This window comes from Pristiophorus japonicus, chromosome 8 (genome assembly GCF_044704955.1).
Source record: "Pristiophorus japonicus isolate sPriJap1 chromosome 8, sPriJap1.hap1, whole genome shotgun sequence".
Taxonomy (NCBI): Eukaryota; Metazoa; Chordata; class Chondrichthyes; family Pristiophoridae; genus Pristiophorus; species Pristiophorus japonicus.
Window position 1 is genome coordinate 132,724,535 of NC_091984.1, and position 24,349 is coordinate 132,748,883.

At 49.3% G+C, this 24,349-nt stretch overlaps 1 protein-coding gene across 1 annotated transcript in view; it reads right to left on the reverse strand.

Moving 5' to 3' along the window:
* LOC139268176 (ADAMTS-like protein 2) overlaps positions 1-24,349 on the reverse strand; it is a 203,128-nt gene that overhangs the window by 3,546 nt on the left and 175,233 nt on the right. The window contains exons 14-17 of the mRNA XM_070886228.1: positions 14,609-14,764; positions 11,255-11,425; positions 4,033-4,209; positions 2-146 (exon numbers count right to left, since the gene is read on the reverse strand). Of these exons, the coding sequence (XP_070742329.1) occupies positions 2-146; positions 4,033-4,209; positions 11,255-11,425; positions 14,609-14,764 (649 nt within the window). The remainder of the gene's footprint in view (position 1; positions 147-4,032; positions 4,210-11,254; positions 11,426-14,608; positions 14,765-24,349) is intronic.

Sequence of the window (24,349 nt, forward strand, 5' to 3'; positions counted from 1 at the left end):
CCTGGTGCATCTGTAGGACACAGCTGAACCTCGCACGTCTCTTTTACCTCTGGTTTTGTGGATGGATCGCATCCTTGTCCAACCTCGTCTCCTTGGTAGCATTTCACCTCCCGAACCTGGACTCCACTGCCACAGGTTTTACTGCACTGTGCAGGACAAAGACTGCAGTTATTTATCAGACAGCACCAGCTTCAGGTTGCTCAATGTAACAACAATCTGTGGCCAGCTAAAGTGCCAATGCTCCATCAGTAGCACTTCAAAACAAAGTGACTTTCTTCTGTCACAAGATGGAATCATGTTTTTTGTGCTGTCAAGATGAATGGTTGCTAGTGCCCAGGAATGGACCAGTGTCACCATCAAGTATTCACTGCTCAAGGATAACGCAGACACAGGTTCATCAAGCACTTCCAGCTCAGATGCTGCAAAGGTTAGGTGCAGAATACAGTTCCCTCATTACCACCCAATAAGGCACCCCCAGGTCAGCACATAAGAACATAAGAAATAGGAACAGGAGTAGGCCATATGGCCACTCGAGCCTGCTCTGCCATTTAATATCATGGCTGATCTTGCATCTCAATTCCAGTTTCCCGCCCGATCCCCATATCCATGTCAGGCACAGAATAGATTAGATGTGGAGTCAAGGTCCCTCAACATTGTCCCAAATGACACCTCAGGCAGGTATAGAATAAGCTAGGTATGTTATACATGTATCTTTATTTTGACCGCTTAGTTCTGTTAAGGAGACTGAGCTGAGGACTCACAAACAGTGAATTGTTCAACACTACAGGTTTCGTATCCTACAGCTTTTTATTATAATATTTGATTTAAATCACGTGGTAGATTAACATAATAATTCTGTTCATATATCATTTGAAGGGTCCTGACGTGAGGGCTCTGGATGTGTACAGTCCTTTTCTGACAGTGCTAGCCTAGTCTCCTTTCCTGTCAGTACCTGCCCCACCAGCGGTTACACTGTGCGCCGTACTGGCAGGCGATGGTGGCCAGTGGGAATAACGGTTACGGTTTTACCTCCATCAGAGCAAGCGGTCAGTGTCGCTCAGCGAGCTTTCACCCAGCAAGGCATTGCAACCAAGCTGGGATCCTGATACCGGCTCCGGCTTCCTAATCTGGACCCAAATTCATCATTGGACGGAAGTGCAAAAGCAGGTGACCCAGCTCCTGTCTGAGGCTGAGCCAGATTGTTGCAACCTCGGTGTCATATTTGACCCTGAAATGAGCTTTTGACCACATATCCACAGCACAACTACGACCGCCTATTTCCACCTCCGTAACATCGCCCGTCTCCACCCCTTGCCTCAGCTCATCCGCTACTGAAGCCCTCTACCATGCCTCTGTTCCTCTAGACTTGACTATTCTAACGCACTCCTGGCTCTGGCCTCCCACATTCTACCCTATGTACATTTTCCCAGATTTTTTTCTCCCTAAATTGGCCTGGGTTTTTAGCTGATTTTTGCCTCTCTGAGGAGATCACATGGCTCCGGTTGGGGTGAAGTGTAGAATGTTTCAGTGTAAGGGGTGTCGCAGTTGTGTGGGGCAGACTGATTGGGCTGGGTGCTCTTTACCTTTCCGCCATTGTTCATTGTTCGTAGGTTTATATGTAATATACAGTGCTGCTGACTGAGGGCCATGCGGCCCTTTGTCAGCCAACGCGGACACGATGGGCCAAAATGGCCTCCTTCTGCGCTGTAAATTTCTATGTTTCTATGTTAAACTAGAGGTCATCCAAAACTCGGTAGCCCATGTCCTAACTCGCACCAAGTCCTGCTCACCCATCATCCCTGTGCTCGCTGATCTACATTGACTTTTGGTTAAGCAACACCTCGATTTCAAAATTCTCAACCTTATTTTCAAATCCCTCCATGGCCTCGCCCCCTTCCTATCTCTGTAATCTCCTCCAGCCCCACAAACCCCACCGAGATGTCTGCGCTCCTCTAATTCTGCCCCCCTGAGCATCCCTGATTATAATCGCTCAACCATTGGTGGCCGTACCTTCTGTCGCCTAGGCCCAAAGCTCTGGAACTCCCAGCCTAAACCTCTCCACCGAGTCACACACCCCTCGAGTTCTACACCAGTGAGTGTCTGAATTCTCGCTGAAATGAACAATGATAAATTGGTGTGTGAGTGAGTGTAAGTGTGTAAATGTTCAGCATCACAGAATGGGCGATGAAGGTTGCCTGATCTGAGACACATCGAGCAGATTACTGATCGTGCCCACTGGAGGAGCACAGTGGTGAGGAGGGGGTTGGGGAGGGCGGGGGAAGAGTGGAGGGGGAACACAGGAACAGGAGGAGGCCACTCAGCCCCTTGAGCCAGTCCTGCCATTCAGGTAAATCCTGGCTGATCTGTAACTCAACTCCATTTACCTGCCATTGCTCCATCTCCCTTGATACCCTTACCTAGCAAAATCTATCTATCTCTATTTCATTCTTGAAATTTACATAAGAACATAAGAAATAGGAGCAGGAGTAGACCATTTGACCCCTCGAGCCTGCTCCGCCATTCAATGAGATCATGGCTGATCTGATCTTGGTCTCAACTCCACTTTCCTGCCCGCTCCTCAAAACCCTTGGCTCCCTTATCGTTCAAACATTTCACTTAATCCAGCATTCACAGCCTTTTTGGGGGAGAGAGTTCCAGATTTCTACTACCCTTGGTGTGAAAATGTGCATCCTGATTTCGCTTCTGAACGGCCTAGCTCTAAATTTAAGCTCAAGTCCCTTCATTCTTGATTCCCCCACCAGAGGAATCAGTATCTCCATATTTACCCCATCAAATCCCTTAAACATTTCTAAATAACTCGATTGGATCAGCCCTCAATCTTCTATACTCAAGGGTATACAAGCCTAGTCTACGCAACCCACCCTCATAATTTAACCCTTTTCGTCCCGGTATCTTTCTGATGAATCTGTACTGCACCCTCCTCCAAGGCCAATATAACCTTCCTGAGGTGTGGTGCCCAGAGCAGAATACAGTGCTCCAGGTGGGGTCTTAACCAGGGCTCTGTACAGCTGTAACAAAACTTCCACCCGTTTTGTATTCCAGCCTCCTGGAACTTGCCATTTGCCTTTTTGATTACTTTTAGTACCTGTCCACGAGCTTTAAATGATTTATGCAGTTGAGAATGGGAGAGGATTTCCATACCTTGATGTTCCCTGGCGCCTTCTCGTTCTACTGGGACCTGACAGCAGCACGGGCGCAAGGGCGGAGCAAGATGTCAGATGTAGATGCAGAGAGAACGTTTCCCCTCGTGGGGGGGAATCTAGAACCGGGGGGCAAAGTTTCAGAATAAGGGGTCGCCCATTTAAAATGGAGATGAGGAGGAAATTCTTCTCAGTGGGTTGTGAATCTTTGGAATTCTCTACCCCAGAGAGCTGTGGAGGCTGGGTCATTGAATATATTTAAGGTGGAGATAGACAGATTATTGAATGGTAAGGGAGTCAAGGGTTATGGGGAGCAGTAAGGAAAGTAGAGTTGATCAGATCAGCCATGATCTCATTGAATGGTGGAGCAGGCTCGAGGGTCCAAATGGCCTACTCCTGCTCCTATTTCATAGAAACATAGAAATTTACAGCGCAGAAGGAGGCCATTTCAGCCCATCGTGTTCACTCCGGCCGACAAAGAGCCACACGGCCCTCGGTCAGCAGCCCTAACCGTTACATATAAACCTATGAACAATAAACAATGGCGGAAAGGTAAAGAGCACCCAGCCCAACCAGTCTGCCCCACACAACTGCGACACCCCTTGCACTGAAATATTCTACACTCCACCCCAACCAGAGCCATGTGATCTCCTGGGAGAGGCAAAAAAAACACTCCTTATGTTCTAAAACATCACAAGAAAACAAAGGGAGGAAACTTGTGCAGAAAACGAAATAGGAGTTTTAAGAAACCAACAGAGCAAAGTTGACTTGAGTTTGCTGCGGCACCCACAGGGAGAGGTTACATCCTCTTCACATGAATCACTGAGTCATGGCAGCTCTCTGGCGATCTGGGGCCATTGGGTTTGCTTACCTGCGACCACGATGTTTTGAACCACTTGGAGCAGGGCCTCTCGAAACAGGCCGCCTCCTCGTCAGGTTTGTTGGTGTGCCCGCACTGGCTTTCCTCATACTCCTTGTAAGCTCCATTTTCCAGGCCAGCGCACAGAATTCTTCGGGTCTTCCTACCCCGGCCACATGTGGCGTTGCACTAAATCAGAGAATCATAGAATCACAGTGTCATAGAATCATACAAGCGTACAATCAGAGAAATTAACGGCACGGAAGGAGCACATTCCGGCCCATCGTGTCCACGCCGGCCGACAAAGAGCTATCCAGCCTAATCCCACTTTCCAGCTCTAGATCCGTAGCCCTGTAGGTTACGGCACTTCAAGTGCACATCCAAGTATCTTTTTAGATGTGGTGAGGGTTTCTGCCTCTACCACCCTTTCAGGCAGTGAGTTCCAGACCCTCACAGCACCCTCTGTGTGAAGAAATTTCCCCTCAAATCCCCTCTAAACCTTCTACCAATTACTTTAAATCTATGCCCCCTGGTTGTTGACCCCTCTGCTAAAGGAAATAGGTCCTTCCTATTCACTCTATCTAGGCCCCTCATAATGTTATACACCTCAATAAGGTCTCCCCTCAGCCTCCTCTGTTCCAAAGAAAACAACCCCAGCCGATCCAATCTGTCCTCATAGCTAAAATTCTCCAATCCAGACAACTTGCTCGTAAATCTCCTCTGTACCCTCTCTAGCACAATCACATCTTTCCTATAATGTGGTGACCAGAACTCTAGCTGTGGCCTAACTAATGTTTTATACGGTTATAGCGTAACCTCTTTGCTCTTGTATTCTATGCCTCAGCTAATAAAGGCAAGTATTCCGCATGCCTTCTTAACCACCTTATCTACCTGGCCTGCTACCTTCAGGGATCTGTGGACATGCACTAAAGCGGGATGAGGACAATTATTTATGAGTCGGTTAGTCAGATCCTGACCAAAACCCTGCACCAGGGGGAGCTGGAGAGCTATCGGCCAAGCATACTACATAGCAGACAAACCCCACCCCACTCTACTTTCCAGCTGAACGCCTCCCGCCCCACCAACACGCAAAAGCTCTGTGGCCCATGTATAAGCTGAGGGCCAACATGGCAACAATGCACCTGGTGCAGCCCAGTCTCCCAATAGGAGCAGTCAGCACGTCAGATATTTGGTCGATGTTACAGTGAGATCCTGAGGCAACGCACAAACTACCTCATGATGGACCAAGTACAGTCGAAGCCTTCAAGATTTAGTTAAAACCTTGGGCGGCTACTGGAAATCTCTTTCCAACAACTGGTCTGTCACTCCCCTCCCTCAGCCTCCAAGTCTGCCTTTACCAGGGTCCCAGTCTAGCACTCCCCTCTCTCACACGTCCCTTTCTCACTAAGTTCCTTTCTCACTCCCTCTCTCAGACTCCCATCTCTCACTCATTCCCATCTCTCACACTCCCAGTCTCTCTCACACTCCCAGTCTCAGTCTCTCACACTTCCAGTCTCAGTTTCTCACACTCCCAGTCTCAATCTCTCACACTTCCAGTCTCTCTAACAGTCCCAGTCTCAGTCTCAGTTTCTCACACTCCCAGTCTCAATCTCTCACACGCCCTGTCTCTCTCGCACACTCCCAGTCTCTGTCGCACACTCCACGTCTCTCTCTCACACTCCCCGTCTCTCTCTCACACTCCCCGTCTCTCTCTCTCACACTCCCCGTCTCTCTCTCTCACACTCCCCGTCTCTCTCTCGCACACTCCCCGTCTCTCTCTCGCACACTCCCCGTCTCTCTCTCTCGCACACTCCCCGTCTCTCTCTCACACTCCCAGTCTCTCTCTCACACTCCCAGTCTCTCTCATATCCCAGTCTCTCTCACACACTCCCAGGGCTAAAACTTCCACTTTTTCTGCATGCTTTTCACCCACTGACAGGCTTTTTTAGGAGACTTATCACCTCACACGCATATCGCCCACAATATCGCTCACTCAAAAAAAACCACCCACAAAAAGTGGAACTAACCGGAACGAACGCCAGCAGTGTGGCTGGCATTCGTTAAATCCCACTCTTAGGTGATGAGCTGATAGCGGAAAAATTTGCCTGAAAGAGCCCTGATATGAATGACAATGCTGACACACTGCTGTGTGTGTCCAGCTCAGACATCAATGGTGCCCATCACCTTGGTGCCGATTAAACTTTACACTGATTGATGTTAAGTTGTATTTAACCCTTTCATGGTAAGGAATCACCAGTGTGTAACTGCCAGCTATCTGAGACAATGCACAACAAGGTTATGTTCAATAACAAAAGTTTAACACCAATATTGGTCTGAAATCATAAGTATCACAGCCAATAACACCCAACCACCGCCCACACCCCACTTTTTCCACCATTGATATAAATCACATATTCAATATGTCCACCAACACAGAATACAAAGGCAAAGCAGGAGCGTGCTCCCCAGCCCCCATACATTGCAACAAATTGCATACACCCAGATGGAGATATACGACAGCCATCAACTGCGCACATGCACCTCACTTTCCTTCCCCCCTCTCCTTCTTCTCCCCACCTCTACCCCTTCCCCTCCTCGCTCCACAGTGCTTGGCCGAGGAGCTCCTCAGGAGGTGCCTCATTGTGGGGATGCAGGCAGAGACAGTGGGTGCATGAGTACGAGAGCGGGAGGTGCCGAGGGGGCAACATTCTCTGATGCAGAACCAGGATCTTGGTCCTTGCTCTCATCTGTCCTTCGCAGTGGTGGTGCGGAATCTAGGGGTGGAAGCCGTGCTCGGGGACCACTGGGAGCCCACTGCCACCACTGTTCCTGGCTACCACCTCCAGGGACTCCCCCATCCCTTCCATGTTATATATCTTATTTGTTGCACAAAAACTCGGTGCCAACTATGTTCTTGGTACTTAGTAGGCTTTTTGCTACTGGTGAATCTCCGTCGTGCCTCCCACAACAGCCAGACAAGCACACACCACAGCCACAAGCGCTTTCAGTCCCTCTCAGCTCCCTCGCTCTCTATCTCCTCTTCTGCGCATGTCATGATGACCCTTGACCTCCTGAATCACGGGAATCGAGCGTTGCCATGCCGTTGCTAAGGACGGCTACACTTTACAGCAGAAGATTAAAAAAATTTAATGCTACCGCCCATTTGATATTGCTCACGGAAACGGCCATTTTCAAAAATGTAAACTAGGTATTTTGAGACTGGGCGAGAAGCCAGCGATCTGAAAATCCTTTTATACCGCCTTCGCCGGAAATAACGCCCATTTTTGGGCGATAATCACTCAAGTTGAGGTTTTAGCCCCCAGTCTCGCTCACATTCCCAGTCCCAGTCTCTCTCACACTCCCAGTCCCAGTCTCTCTCTCACACTCCCAGTCTCTCTCTCATAGTCCCAGTCTCTCTCACACTCCCAGTCTCAGTCTCTCACACTCCCAGTCTCTCTCACACCCCCAGTCTCAGTCTCTCTCACACTCCCAGTCTCAGTCTCTCTCACACTCCCAGTCTCAGCCTCTCCCACACTCACACTCCCAGTCTCGCTCTCACACTCCCAGTCTCGCTCTCACACTCCCAGTCTCAGTCTCTCTCACACTCCCAATCTCAGTCTCTCTCACACTCCCAATCTCAGTCTCTCTCACACTCCCAGTCTCAGTCTCTCTCACACTCCCAGTCTCAGTCTCTCTCACAATCCCAGTCTCAGTCTCTCTCACAATCCCAGTCTCTCTCACACGCCCAGTCTCTCTCACACCCCCAGTCTCTCTCACACACTCTCAGTCTCTCTCACACACGTCCAGTCTCTCACACACACGCCCAGTCTCTCTCACACACGCCCAGTCTCTCTCACACACGCCCAGTCTCTCTCACACAGGCCCAGTCTCTCTCACACAGGCCCAGTCTCTCTCACACAGGCCCAGTCTCTCACACACTCCCAGACCTTCTCACACTCCCAGTCTCTCTCACACGCCCAGTCTCTCTCACACTCCCAGTCACTCTCACACTCCCAGTCACTCTCACACTCCCAGTCCCTCTCACACCAGTGTGTAACGGTCCAGCTATCTGAGACAATGCGCAACAAGGTTATGTTCAATAACAAAAGTTAGACCAACATTAGTCTAAAATCATAAGTATCACAGCCAATAACACCCAAACCCCGCCCACATCCCACTTTTTCCACCATTGACTTAAATCACATGTTCAACACAGAATACAAAGGCAAAGCAGGAGCGTGCTCCCCAGCCCCCATACATTGCAACAAATTGCATACACCCAGATGGAGATATAACACAGCCATCACCTGTGCACATGCACCTCACTTTCCTTCCCCCCTCTCCTTCTTCTCCCACCTCTATCCCTTCCCCTCCTCACTCCACGGTGCCTGGCCAAGGTGCTCCTCAGGCGGTGCCTCATTGGGGGGTATGAAGGCAGATGCGGTGGGTCCATGGGTACGGGAGCGGGTGGTGCCGAGGGGGCAACATTCTCTGATGCAGAAGCAGGATCTTGGTCTTTGCTCTCATCTGTCATTCGCAGTCGTGGGAACCCTAGGGGTGGCGTAATGTGCTCGGGGACCACTGGGAGCCCTCTGCCACCAGTGTTCCTGGCTACCAGTTCCAGGGCCTCCTCCATCCCTTCCATGTTATATCTTATTTGTTAGATAGAAACTCGGTGCCAACTATGTTCTCGGTGCTTAGTAGGCTTTTTGCTACTGTGAATCTCTGTCATGCCTCCCACAACAACCAGACAAGCACACACCACAGCCACAAACGCTTTCAGTCCCTCTCAGCTCCCTCTCTCTCTATCTCCTCTTCTGCGCATGTCATGAACCCTGACCTCCTGAATCATGGGAATCGAGCATTGCCATGTCGTTGCTAAGGACAGCCACACTTTACAGCAGAAGATCAAAAAAATTTAGTGCTACCGCCCATTTCATATTGCTCACGGTAACGCCCATTTTCAAAAATGTAAACTAGGTATTTTGAGAATGGGCGAGAAGCCAGCGATCTGAAAATCCTTTTATACCGCCAAGGCCGGAAATAACACCCATTTTTGGGCGATAGTCACAAACGTGGAGGTTCTAGCCCCCAGTCTCTCTCACATTCCCAGACTCAGTCTCTCACACTTCTAGTCCCAGTCTCTCTCTCACTCCCAGTCTCAGTCTCTCTCACAATCCCAGTCTCTCTCACACCCCCAGTCTCAGTCTCTCTCTCACTCCCAGTCTCAGTCTCTCTCACAATCCCAGTCACAGTCTCTCTCACACTCCCAGTCTCAGTCTCTCTCACACTCCCAGTCTCAGTCTCTCTCTCACTCCCAGTCTCAGTCTCTCTCACAATCCCAGTCTCTCTCACACCCCCAGTCTCAGTCTCTCTCACACTCCCAGTCTCAGTCTCTCTCACACTCCCTCTCTCAGGCTCTTTCACACTCCCAGGCTCTCTCACACTCCCAGGCTCTCTCACGCGCCCAGGCTCTCTCACGCGCCCAGGCTCTCTCACGCTCCCAGGCTCTCTCACGCTCCCAGGCTTCTCTCTCACGCGCCCAGTCTCTCTCACGCGCCCAGTCTCTCTCACGCGCCCAGTCTCTCTCACGCGCCCAGTCTCTCTCACGCGCCCAGTCTCTCTCACGCGCCCAGTCTCTCTCACGCGCCCAGTCTCTCTCACGCTCCCAGTCTCTCTCACGCCCCCAGTCTCTCTCACGCCCCCAGTCTCTCTCACGCCCCCAGTCTCTCTCACGCCCCCAGTCTCTCTCACACCCCCAGTCTCTCTCACACCCCCAGTCTCTCTCACATCCCCAGTCTCTCTCACACCCCCAGTCTCTCTCTCACACCCCCAGTCTCTCTCTCACACCCCCAGTCTCTCTCTCACACCCCCAGTCTCTCTCTCACACTCCTAGTCTCTCTCACACTCCCAGGCTCGCTCACATACCCAGTCTCTCTCACACCCCCAGTCTCTCTCTCACACTCCTAGTCTCTCTCACACCCCCAGTCTCTCTTACACCCCCAGTCTCACTCACACTAACAGTCTTGCTCATACTCCGAGTCTCGCTCACACTCCCAGCCTCTCACTGAGGGAAGTGGCTCACAGACTGTGGGCAAGAGACTGGTAACCTGAGAGCGAGAGAGAGGAAGCAGCAGATCCCGGCGTGGGAGCAAGTTGTAGACGAGAAGGATACTCAGGAAGTGCTGTGTTATCTGAGCCACTGTCCTCTGTGTGGGACGTTAACCCGAGGTCTTCCTATTCTGATGGCTGAGGTGGGTAGAAAAGATCCTACGGCACTATTGGTAAAAAGAGCGGGGAATAACAGGGAATAGCTGCTACATATGAGCTGGGGTACATTCCTCTTTCCACCAACAGAAATAGATTAGCTGGTCGGGCATATCACCACAACCTGTGGGATCCTGCAGTCCAGAAGATAGCTGTTTCTGGAACAAGAGCCACTGCACTTTCAGATGTTATTGTCTTACCACAAGGTGCCCTGTGAGAAGTCGTTCTTTTATGGTGATAAATTTCAAGGGCTGGATTTCCGGTTCTGGTCATTTCTGGGCGGTACTGGCGGCAGGGCGGTAAAGTTTGAGCCAGGAAATGGTTTGCCTCCTCAGCCACAAAATTCACCAGCTAGGCCCTGAGTGTGGGGCGGAGCGCGGAGGAGGCGTTCCATGCTTCTCTTAGGCCGGCTAACCAACGGATAATCCCAAGCTAAAGAGCCGGCCTTGGAGCGCCCTAAGAGGGGTTTGTTTGAAGAAAAAACAATCGCCACAAAACACACAAAAAACATTCCCAATATCTTGCACATCCCACATTGGGATAAATCGTAAAAATAAAAATAAACAAAACAATCAAACTTATCTCATTCGTTACTTACTGCCCTCACCACCACCGGGACTGCTCTTACCGCCTGGTTTTCCACGCAGTCCCACTAGGGGGCGCTAGAGGCTCAGCGCCAATTCAAAATCAGAGCGCAGTCGAAACCGGTGGCATTCAACGACAGCTCGACGCTTCCGGGCGGTGCTGTTCCACGCCCCCGCAAAACTGGCAACTAATTTCCCGGCGGTGCGCTGCAAGATGGCCGCCCGCCCAGAAACCATTGCCGCCGCTCCGGGGCTAACAGGGGCAGCAGACGACCAAAGATCCAGCCCCAAATGCTTCCTGTATTATTTTGTACGCGGATATCGGCGGTTAGCTCCCCTTTGTCCCCGACATTCCCGCGGCACGAGTTCGGCCACTGGCGTACCTGCTCCCACTCCTGTGACACCCAGTGGGGAGGGCAGTCTTTGTCTCCGCAGGGGTGTGCTGCCAGGGGCTTTGCCGTCAAGTCGCACTGCGAGTCCGGCAAGACCTTCCTGTCATTGTTCCTGCAGACCACGTAGCGCGTCATCCGGCCCTCTCCGCAGACTCCCGAGCACTATCAAAGGGAAAAGGGCAGCTCAGAAATCAACCTCAATTCATCAGCAACAGCAACAACTCGCCAAGGCGTCTTCGGCAGCACCTCCCAAACCCGCGCCCTCCACCGCCTAGAAGGACAAGGGCAGCAGGCGTATGGGCACACCATCACCTCCAAGTTCCCCTCCAAGTCACACACCATCCCGACTTGGAAATATATCGCCGTTCCTTCATCGTCATTGGGTCAAAATCCTGGAACTCCCTCCCGAACAGCACTGTGGGAGTATCTTCACCACACGGACTGCAGCGGTTCAAGAAGGCGGCTCACCACCATCTTCTCGAGGGCAATTAGGGATGGGCAATAAATGCTGGCCTTGCCAGTGGCGCCCACATCCCAAGGATGAATATTAAATAAACTTACTTTATGTAGCGCCTTTAACATAGAAAACGTCCCGAAGGGCTTCAGTGGATAAAGAATGGACTCTGAGCTGAAGCAGGAGATAATAGAAGGGGAGAGCAAAGGATTGAAAAAGGATGAGAGTTTTAAGGAGGAGAGGGAGGTGGAGGAGGTTACAAAGAGAGATGCTTGGAACCAAAGCATGACCACCAATGGTGGGGTGAAGGTCGGCTGCGGTGAAAGCACAATAGGAGCAGGGGGTGGAATCGTGGAGCTGGAGGAAGTTACAAAGAGAGAGAGGGGCAAGGCCATGAAAGCATTTAAACATGAACCTTGAGGCATTGAGGGACCAGGGCCAAATATAGATCAGGAAGGGCGATTGTGGCGGAGGAGCAGGACTGGGATATGGGCAGCAGAGTTTTGGATGACCTGAAGCTGATGGCGAGTGGAGGATGGGAGAGAATGGGAGTAATTGAGTCTGGAGATGACAGAGGCACGGGTGAGGTTGTCGACAGCAGATGAGTGGAGGCTGGGGCAGAGGCAGGTGGTGTTCCAGAGGTGAAGGTGGGCGGTCTATATGAGGGGGGGGCAGAAGTTCAGTCTGAACCGGCCGAGACTGCAAACAGACTGGGTCAGCCCGAGTTAGTGTCTGGGGAGGGGATGGAGTTGGTGGCAAAGGCACCACAATGGATTTGTTCCCAGTTCGTTTAGCAAGAAGATATTTCAGCTCATCCAAGACTAGCTATTGGATGGGGTTTTTTTTTTAATTGAGGTAGGCTCCCTTTCCCTTTTGAAGGCATTGTCTGGGTAAGGGAGAGGCTGCAGGGACCTCCAACGCCAGTCTGAAACCGGACTACCAGGAGGCACAGAAGAGACAGCCGTCCATGCAGCATATCTCCCACCCTTCTGGTGCATGGGGAGGGGGGCGGGGCGGTGGGGTGGAGGGCGCCTGGTTTATTACAGGGTACCTTCCCAACATACCAAAATCAGAGCGCCAACTGGGGCAACCAAAGTCCCACTACTCAGTGCCCGATATCCCCGCTGTTGTCTTTCGTTTCTAATTCGACTGAAAAACAGCAACATCTATATTTGTGGTATTTTTCAAACAGCTCCCAAACACTTAGTAAGTTCAGCGAGCAACAACATACAACGAAATGCAAGATACAAAGGGGACAGCTCAATTAGCTGCCAGTGTGTACCTCACTTCCAGATCAATAACTGTCCTATATGTTAACAGGCGTGAGGGACAGGATTGCCTGAGCATGAACAGCAGTATGGGGGGAGAGAGTGTGAGTGTTTATAGTGTGGGGAGAGAGTGTGTGTTAATAGTGCAGGGAGAGAGTGTGTGCGTTAATAGTGTGGGGAAAGTGTGTGTATGTTAATAGTGTGGGGAAAGTGTGTGTGTGTGTTAATAGTGTGGGGAAAGTGTGTGTGTGTGTTAATTGTGTGGGGAAAGTGTGTGTGTTGAGAGTGTGGGGAGAGTGTGTGTGTGTTAATGGTGTGGGGAGAGAGTGTGTGAGTTGAAAGTGTGAGCAGAGTCTGTGTGTGTTGAGAGTGTGGGGTGTGTGTGTGTGTTGAGAGTGTGGGGATAGTGTGAAAGTTGAGAGTGTGGGGAGACTGTGTGTGTGTTGAGAGTGTGGGGAGAGAGTGTGTGTGTATTAATGGTGTGGGGAGAGAGTGTGTGAGTTGAGAGTGTGGGCAGAGTCATTGTGTGTTGTGTGTTGAGAGTGTGGGGATAGTGTGTTTGTTGAGAGTGTGGGGAGTGTGTGTGTGTATTGAGAGCGTGGGGAGAGTGTGTGTGTTAAGAGTGTGGGGAGAGAGTGTGTATGTTGGGAGTGTGGGGAGTGTGTGTGTGTGTGTTAAGAGTGTGGGGAGAGAGTGTGTGTGTTGAGAGTGTGGGGAGTGAGTGTGTGTGTTGAGAGTGTGGGGAGTGAGTGTGTGTGTTGAGAGTGTGGGGAGTGAGTGTGTGTGTTGAGAGTGTGGGGAGAGTGTGTGTGTGTTAAAGGTGTGGGGAAAGAGTGTGTGTGTTAAGAGTGTGGGGAGAGAGTGTGTGTGTTGAGAGTGTGGGGAGTGAGTGTGTGTGTTGAGAGTGTGGGGAGAGTGTGTGTGTGTTAAAGGTGTGGGGAAAGAGTGTGTGTGTTAAGAGTGTGGGGAGAGAGTGTGTGTGTTGAGAGTGTGGGGAGTGAGTGTGTGTGTTGAGAGTGTGGGGAGAGTGTGTGTGTGTTAAAGGTGTGGGGAAAGAGTGTGTGTGTTAAGAGTGTGGGGAGAGAGTGTGTGTGTTGAGAGTGTGGGGAGTGAGTGTGTGTGTTGAGAGTGTGGGGAGAGTGTGTGTGTGTTAAAGGTGTGGGGAAAGAGTGTGTGTGTTGAGAGTGTGGGGAGAGTGTGTGTGTGTTGAGAGTGCGGGGAGAGAGTGTGTGTGTTGAGAATGTGGGGAGAGAGTGTGTGTATGTTAATGGTGTGGGGAAAGAGTGTGTGTGTTGAGAGTGTGGGGAGAGAGTGTGTGTGTGTTAATGGTGTGGGGAAAGAGTGTGTGTGTTGAGAGGGTGGGGAGAGAGTGTGTGTGTGATAATGGTGTGGGGAAAGAGTGTGTGTGTTGAGAGGGTGGGGAAAGAGTGTGTGTGTTAATGGTGTGGGGAAAGACTGTGTATGTTGAGAGTGTGGGGAGAGTGTGTGTGTGTTGAGAGGGTGGGGAGAAAGTGTGTGTGTTGAGAGTGTGGGGTGGAGAATGGTTTTTCTGGGGGTGGTCACAGGATGAATCTCAGAGCTCCCTGGGATACGTTAGATCGGAGCCTTGTTGACAGTACTCACTGGTCCCCAGTCTGAGGCAGTCCAGCGACGGTCGCAGGGAGGGCCCAGGCACTCCTTCTTGTTGCTCGGCTTGCTGTACTCGTCACACAGGCGCGATTCCACCGAGCAGCGTACTTCACGTCTCATGATACCTCTGGTACCGCACCTGGCAGAACACTAAGTGCAGAAGGACAGTTACTAGCAGGGCGGGCTCCGCATTGGGTTTGTTCCCAACTAGTCCTGGCTGGGAATTTGTGACCCTTTTGATGACTGTGTTCTCCATAAAGGAAACTTCAACCCATAAAAAGCTGAATTTATGGAGTGTTGTACTGGGAACATACAAACCAAACAGCAGTAGGAAATTTATCCCTGAAGCCTCTTCCACCATTCAATCAGATCATGGTGATCTGTACCTCAGCTTCATTTACCCACTTTTGCCCCATATCCCATATCCATACCTAAAAAAACAGGGACTTGAGCAGATAAATCTAGGCTGACACTCCAGTGCAGTACTGAGGGAGTGCTGCACTGTCAGAGGTGCCATCTTTCGGATGAGACGTTAAACCGAGGCCCCGTCTGCTCTCGAGGTGGATGTAAAAGATCCCATGGCATTATTTTGAAGAAGAGCTGAAGAATTATCCCCGGTGTCCTGGCCAATATTGATCTCTCAATCAACATAACAAAAACAGATTATCTGGTCAATATCACATTGCTGTTTGTGGGAGCTTGCGTGCGCAAATTGGCTGCCATGTTTCCCACATTACAACAGTGACTACACTCCAAAAGTACTTCATTGGCTGTAGTGCGCATTGAGACATCCAGTGGCCATGAAAGGCGCTATATAAATCCAAGTCTTTCTTTTTTCCTGAGGTGCGGAGCCCAGAAGTGAACGCAGTACTCCAGATGGGGTCTGACAAGGCTCTGTAAATTGAAACATAACTCCCTCTGTATTTAATCCCCCTTGAGATAAAGGCCAACGTACCATTAGGCTTCCTGATTACTCTTAGTACCAGTTTTTAGTAATTTGTGCACCTGGACCCCGAAATCCCTTTGCTCATCTATCTTTCCTGGTCTCTCTCCATTGAGAAAATACTGACCAGCCCTGCTACATAATCCCAATCTGAAGGGAGATACCTGCACACAGCCTCACGTCTCTCACTCCTCCCCTCGTCTCCAATGCTCTGTTACTACATAAGTGTCATGTATGTATGCTTGGATTTATTAGCCACCAGGTGGCGCCACTGTCAGAGGTCATTGGGCTGTGCGCACGTGTCTGCGGCCCAGATATAAAAGGCCAGCCATCTTGTAATGTGATCACTTCTGGCCCTAATAAAGTAGAGCCAGATTTGTACCTGTTCAGAGTTTACAGTATTCAGTCCTTTGAGTTATTGCATATACAACAATAAGAACATAAGACTTAGGAGCAGGAGTAAGCCATTTGGCCCCTTGAGCCTGCCCTGCCATTCAATAAGATCATGGCTGATCTGATCTTGGCCTCAACTCCAATTCCCTGCCCGCTCCCCATAACCTTTGACACCTTTATTGTTCAAAACTTTGTCTATCTCCATCTTAAATATATTCAAAGACCCAGCCTCCACAGCTCTCTGGGGTGGAGAATTCCAAAGATTCACAACCCTCTGAGAAGAAATTCCTCCTCATTTCCGTTTTAAATGGGTGACTCCTTATTCTGAAACTATGCCCCCTAGTTCTAGATTCCCCCCATGAGGGGAAACATCCTCTCTGCATCCACCCTATCGAGCCCCCTCAGAATCTTATACATTTAAGATTACCTCTTATTCTTCTAAACTCCAATGAGTATAGGTCCAACCTGCTCAACCTTTCTTCATATGACATTCCCTTCATCTCAGGAATCAACCTAGTGAACCTTCTCTGAACTGCCTCCAATGCAGGTATATCCCTCCTTAAATACAGAGACCAAAACTGTACACAGTACTCCAGGTATGGTCTCACCAATGCCCTGTAGTCTGTTTGCAGTCAGTGGCTTGTCGGTAGTCTGAGTGTGGACATTTTGTGCAGACTCCCCTCATTACTATCATAAACCGGTGGAAGGACTGCAGGCAGCGTTCCAAATTCAAGGAGGGGAGGGGGGGGGGGGGCCCAGATTCCTGACAAAGCATCCGCTCCTGGGCTAGCACTGCTCTCCTGGCTGATAATTGGTGGGTAAGCACTGGAGATCCTTAAGGGTTAAAGGCAACTGAAAACGGAGGAAGGAGATAGTTATCTCCAAATAATCTCTCCGCAGAAAAATATGGCTTCTGCTCACTGTCTCGCCTTCCTTTTCAGCAAAATAACTTTCTCCCTTGAGTGCACAGAGAGCTTATGCACTATGCTGTGTAAAACTGAGCATTGCTGGGCAGGAAAGGTCAAAGGTTAAATCCCTGGTCTGAACTGGCTTGATTAATTCCAGCTGGGGCAGTGGTGGGGAGGGGGCGATTCACCCTGCAGAACCATTCCCAGGTGAGTACATCGGAAGGCAGAGACTAAAGCTGAGCTACAGGTCCGCGACGAGACACGATCAACCTGCAACACTCACTGCGAACATACGTGGATGTTGGATAGGAAAAGACCAGCCTGGCCCATGGGGTTGACAATTTTCCAGAATTCTTTCCTCCTAATTGGGTTGGGTTTTCATCCCAAGGAGATGACATGGCTCCAGGTTGACTCCAGGAGAGTGTATATATTGTGATGTGCAAGGTATCACCACTGTGTGGGACAGGTTGGATGGAGCAGTAGATCATTTCCTGCCTGGTCAATTTTCAGTATGTTCGAATGATGCCTTCATCATCATAGGCAGTCCCTCGGAATCGAGGAAGACTTGCTTCCGCTCTTAGCATGAGTTCTTAGGTGGCTGTACAGTTCAATATGAGAACCACAGTTTCTGTCACAGGTGGGACAGATAGTCGTTGAGGGAAAGGGTGGGCGGGGAGCCTGGTTTGCCGTACGCTCCTTCCGCTGCCTGCGCTTGATTTCTGCATGCTTTCGGCGACGATACTTGAGGAGTTCAGCGCCCTCCCGAATGCATTTCCTCCGCTTAGAGTGGTCTATGGCCAGGGAGTCCCAGGTGTCAGTGGGGATGTCGCACTTTATCAGGGAGGCTTTGAGGGTGTCGTCGTATCGTTTCCTCTGCCCGCCTTTGGCTCGTTTGCCGTGAAGGAGTTCCGAGTAGAGCGCTTGCTTTGGGAGCCTCGTGTCTGGCATGCGAACTGATCAAGTGTGGTCAGTGCTTCAATGCTGGGGATGTTGGCCAGACGAGGATGCTAACGTTTGTGCGTCTGTCCTCCCAGGGGATTTGCAGGATCTTGCGGAGACATCGCTGGTGGTATTTTTCCAGCGACTTGAGGTGTCTACTGTACATGGTCCATGTTTCTGAGCCATACACGAGGGCGGGTATTACTACGGCCCTGTAGACCATGAGCTTGGTGACAGTTTTGAGAGACTGGTCTTCAAACACTCTTTTCCTCAGGCGGCCGAAGGCTGTACTGGCGCAGTGGAGGCAGTGTTGGATCTCGTCGTCAATGCCTGCTCTTGTTGATAGGAGGCTCCCGAGATAGGGGAAGTGGTCCACGTTGTCCAGGGCCACGCCATGGATCTTGATGTCTGGGGTGCAGTGCTGTGCGACGTGGACAGGGTGGTGGAGGACCTTTGTCTTACTACTGTTTAGCGTAAGGCCCATGCTTTCATACGCCTCGATAAATACATCGACAATGTCCTGGAGTTCAGCCTCTGTGTATGCACAGGCGCAGGCATCGTCCGCGTACTGGAGCTCGATGACAGAGGGTGGAGTGGTCTTGGATCTGGCCTGGAGACGGCGAAGGTTGAGCAGCTTCCCACTGGTTCTGTAGTTTAGTTCCACTCCAGTGAGGAGCTTATCAACTGTGAGGTGGAGCATGGCAGCGAGGAAGATTGAGATGAGGGTCCTGAAGCGGACCGAGGCAGCCTCGTTGGGCTGGCATCAGTTCTCTGTAATCAGAAATGTTGTTGTGTAATGTTGCATTATAGAGAAGATATATCGGTCGACTGCCACTGCCATAGCCTTCAAGCGCAAATCCTTTTATTTGGTATAGTATTGATCAGGGTGGAACAAATAAAACGATGTGTAGTTGACAAATCGTAGATGTAATATACCTCCACCTAATGGACTACTGCTCCACCTAGTGGACTGCTGTGGTAATGCAACTACTCATGCAAATACAATATACACATCATGTGACAAGATCACCTGACAAGTTCTCCATATAGCCATTTTGTATGTGTGTATATTTGTGATGTCGTAAAGAATATATCACATTGGCGACGTAGGTAGGATAATCAGATTCCCTACCTGAAATTTTTGTTGGTGGATGATTCAGCCAACTGACAGAGAGACTTTGAGAGGTTTTTTGTTTTGCAGAACAGGTAAAAATCCAAGGTAATTTACAAGCATACTTGGCTGAACTTTCAGAGAAAAGACAGCCACGCCTATGGAAATAATAGAGCACTTGGATGAGTTCCATTGTGACCAAGAGACTTTCGGAGTGTATGTGGAGTGGCTAGACATGTTTTTCATCGTGAATAATCTCGTCGAAGTCTCCGATGATGAAAAACGTAACTGGGTGGTGTTAAAAAGAAAACGGGCTATTTTCCTGAATGAAGCAGGCCCCGAGGTGTATGAAACCCTGAAAAATGTACTTGTTCCCGTCAAGCCAAAGGACACGTTAATGACGCAGATAAGTTGAACAGAACTACAGTCCTGAGTCCCTGAAATTGCTACAAGTTATCATTTTGGAATTCAGCATCAATTCATTGATGAGAGTATCAGTGAGTATATTGTACCTTTAAAAAAGCTATCCATTGACTGTCTTTTCGGAAACTTTCAGGACCGAGCATTGCATGACCGCTTTGTTAGTGGGATGAAAAATGAAGCAATCTGAAGAAAATTGTTGACAACCTCTAACTTGACTTTTGATTTAGCTTGTCAGACTGCTATATCGATGGATATGGCCGTCCAATACTCCCGAGATTTTCACAGCATTTCCAGTCGTCAGACAACCGAGGTGAATCAGCTGCAAGTTAAAAGTAAAAGGCAGTTGGGCCCCAAGGCCTCAGCAACTGGCCACGGTAACAGGCAGTCCGATCCAAGGTTTCAACGTGAGTGTCAGAATACAGAAGGACGCTAGATCAGTTTAGTGCAAGCCACGTCCCGTACCATATGCACTCAAGGAGAAAGTTGAGCAAGAACTCAAAAGACTAGAGACTGAGAACATTATCTCTAAGATAGATCGATGTAATTGGGCTACACCCATTGTTGTTGTACCTAAGTCAGATAGTAAGGTAAGGTTGTGTGATGATTACAAAGTAACCGTTAACCAGGTTCTAGAGGGTAATCCACCCAATACATTGCCAAATGTTGCAGATTTGTTTACAACGCTGACAGGTGGTCAGATCTTCTCAAAGTAGATCTTACAAATGCCTACTTACAACTTGAACTAGATAAGGAGTCCAAGTCATGCTTGACTATAAATACTCATCTCGGCCTATATCAATTTAATAGGCTACCATTTGGAGTGTCTTCTGCCCCCACCATATTCCAAGGGGTGATGAAGCAGATTTTGCAAGGCATTAAAGGGGTAGTATGTTATTTAGATGACATACTAATTTTAGCACCAAACAGGCAAATCCATTATAGCATATTGAATGAAGTGCTCAAACGCTAGTGAGAGTTATTTCAAAACTCTGTGGAGTACTTAGGGCACAGAGTAGACAAAGATGGTTTACATCTAACCATGGGGAAGCTGGATACAATCAGAAATGCAACCACTCCCAAGAATGTCACTGAACTTCGATCATTTTTGGGTCTTTTGAACTATTATGGGAAGATCCTACCAAATTTGGCTACACTGTTACATCTACTGAATGAGCTGTTGAAAAAACAGGTCCATTGGAAGTGGGCAGAAGAATATGATACAGCATTCAAGGAGTGCAAAAGCCAATTGGTAGAGAGTACCATGTTAGTTCGCTATGACGTATCTAAGGAGATCAAGTTAGCATGTGACGCCTCTCCATATGGAGTTCGGGCAGTGATCTCTCATGAACTAGTTAGTGGGGAGAAGAGACCAATTTGCTTTTACACCAGTGAGCTTAATTTTGTGCAGATTGAAAGAGAAGCTTTGGCGTTGATTTTTGGGGTAAAGAAATTCCACAAATACTTGTATGGTCATAAGTTTACCATCATTACTGACCGTAAGCCCCTGACAGCAATCCTCCATCCAAAGGCTTCAGTTCTAACCTTAGCTGCAGCCCGAATGCAGAGATGGGCTTTGATTTTGTCAGCATATACATATGACATTGAATACAGACGATCAGCTGATCTCTCTCTCTTAGGCAGCTCCTCGGAGTCTAGGATGACTTGCTTCCACACTAAAAATGAGTTCTCAGGTGACTGATGAGTCCAATGCAGGACCTACATTCTCTGTCACAGGTTGCGCAGACGGTTGAAGGGACGGGTGGGTCGAGTGCTTGGGTTGTCATGCGCTCCTTCCGTTGTTTGCGCTTGGCTTCTGCTTGCTCCCAACAAAGAGACTTGAGATGTTCTGTGCCTTCGTCGATGCTTGTCCTCCACTTTGAGCGGTCTTGGGCCAGGGACTCCCAGGTGTTGATGGGGTTGTTGCATTTTTTCAAGGAGGCTTTGAGGGTGTCCTTAAAGCATTTCCTCTGCCCACCTGGGGCTCGCTTGCCATGTTGAGGCTCTGAGTAGAGCGCTTGTTTTGGGAGTCTCGTATCGAGCATGCGGACGATGTGGCCCATCCATTGGAGCTGATCGAACTGGGTCAATGCTTCAATGCTGGGGATGTTGGCCTGAGCAAGAACACTGACGTTGGTGTGCTTATCCTGCCAATGGATTTGCAGGATCTTGCGGAGGAAGCATTGGTGATACTTCTCCAGTGCTTTGAGGTGCCTGCTGTACATAGTCCATGTCTCTGAAGCATATAGGAGGGCGGGTATCATGACTGCTCTGTAGACCATGAGCTTGGTGCCAGGTTTGAGGTCCTCGTCTTCACTCTTTTCTTAAGGTGACCGAAGGCTACGCTGGCACACTGAAGGTGATGTTGGACTTCGTCATCGATGTCTACCCTTGTTGACAGTAGGCTCCCGAGGTATGGGAAATGGTCCACGTTGTCCAGGGCCACGCCGTGGATTTTGATAATCGGGGGGCAGTACTGTGTGGCCAGGGCAGGTTGGTAGAGGACCGTTGTCTTACGGATGTTTAGCGTAAGGCCCATGCTCTCGTACACTTCGGTGAAGGTGGTGACGATGGTTTGGAGTTCGACCTCTAAGTGTGCGCAGACGCAAGCGTCATCTGCTTACTGTGATTCAAAGACAGAGGATGGGACGACCTTGGATCCGGAGGTTGAACAGTTTCCCCTTTGTTCTGTAGATTAGCTCCACTCCAGCGGGAAGCTTACTGAGGGTGAGATGAAGCATTGCAGCAAGGAAGATCGAGAATATCGTTGGCGCGATGACACAGCCTTGCTTGACCCCGGTCCGTACATGAATTGGGTCTGTGGTGGATCCATTGGTTAGGATCACGGCTTGCATGTCATCGTAAAGCAGGCGGAGGATGGTGACAAACTTTTGAGGGGAGCCGAATTTGAGAAGGACGCTCCATAATCTCTCAGGGTTGACAGTGTCAAAGGCCTTTGTGAGGCCAAAGAAGGCCATGTACAGAGGTTGGTGCTGTTCCCTGAATTTCTCTTGAATTTGACGCGCAGTGAAGATCATGTCCATTGTGCCCTTTAGTGGGTGGAATCCGCATTGCGACTCTGGGAGGGGTTCTTCAGCCACTGGGAGAAGGCGATTGAGGAGGATTCTTGCAATGACTTTCCCTGTAGCAGATAGCAGGGAAACTTCTCGGTAATTACCACAATTGGACTTGTCATCTTTATTGAAGATGGTCACAATTACGGCGTCTCTGAGATTCTCTGGCATGCTCTCCTCATTCCAAATAAGATAAATGATTTCATGGATTCGCACCAATGGTGCTTCTCCGCCATGCTTTAGTGCCTCGGCAGGGATTCCATCTGCTCCGGAGGCCTTTTTGGTCTTCAGTTGTCGGATGGCCTTTTCGACCTCATGCTGGGCTGGGGCTACGCTGAGATGGTGGCGGGAACATGCTGCAGGATTGAGTCGAGGACACTCACGTCGAAGAGTCTCGGTTAAGGAGATCTTCGAAGTGCTCCTTCCAGTGGAAACTGACTGCCTCTCTGTCCTTGATGAGTACCTCTCCGTTCTTGGCCCGCAGTGGGGTAGGACCTTGGGTGATTGGGCCGTGGGTGGTCTTGACTGCGCTAAAGAATCCATGAACGTTGTGGTTGTTGGCTAGTTGCTGGATTTCCTGTGCGTTCTCCACCCACCATCTGTTCTTTAGGTCGCAAGTTTTTTGTTGGACCTCGGCCTTCAGACGTCTATGGAGCTGTTTTGTTGCTCTCGAGTGTTGTTGCTGTTTCCAGTTCAAGAATGCCTTGCGCTTGCGGCTTATTAGCTCCTGGATCTCCTGGTCGTTCTCGTCGGACCACAGTAATGCAGATCACAGTAATACTGATGCTATGTCCAGATTGCCATCTCCATCACAAGTTACATCCAACAGGGAAGAGTTGTTCTATTTTTCATACATTGATGAACTGCAAGTCACAGCTGAAGAGATTGGTAGAGCAACCAAACGTGACCCAGTTATGTCAAAGGTGTATGATTACATAGCAAACCGCTGGCCAAACCAGATATCACAGAAAGATATACACCCATACTTCATTCGTAGGAATGAATTATCAGTGGATAAAGATTGTATCATGTGGGGTGCAAGTTCAGGTCCAAATTATTAGGAGATCTTCATGACCAGGACCTGGGAATATGCTTGACCAAGAATTTTGCACACAGTTATTTATGGTGGCCAGGTTTAGATAAAGATATAGAGTATATCGTTAGTCAGTGTACAACAGTGTAAGCAAGAAAACACCATCAGTACCATTACAGCCATGGAAATGGCCTCTCAGGGTGTGGCAAAGGTTACATGTAGATTTTGCTGAGCTAGAAGGACAACAATTGTTCATTGTGATTGATAGCCATTCGAAGTGGGTAGAGGTGTTCTGATGTAGAAAATAACAAGTAAAACACTAGACCATTTGCGAAGATTGTTTTCTTCATATGGGCTCGCCGAAGAAATTGTTTCTAATAATGGGCCGCAATTTTGTTCAGAAGAATTTGCACAGTTCACGAGCAGAAATGGTGTGAAACATACCAAGGTTCTACCATACCACCCTGCTTCAGCAGAGCGTACAGTACAAATTGTAAAATGTGCCCTCATCAAGCAAATGTTAGATCCAAATCCAAAGAAACAGCAGTTGTCGTTGGACCACAAATTAGCTAATTTTCTAATTACTTATCGTAATACTCCTCATACAACTACTGGTAGAACACCACCAGGGTTGTTTCTCAAATGGCAACCATGAACCAGGTTCTCATTGTTAAGTCCAAACTCGGCACAGTCAGTAGAAGACAAACAATTAAGATAGAAAGAGAATCAGACGGTGAGAGTGAAGAACCATCACCATAAATGGTTAACGTGGTTACGGGAAGAATAGTGAAGATATGAGGCCTTCGCACATATTTGGTTAAGATGTTTGATCATGGAAAGGTTAGGTTTGTTCACGTTGATTATTTATTACCTACAGATGTGGAAGGAGTTGAAAATTGGAATGATTCGATTAT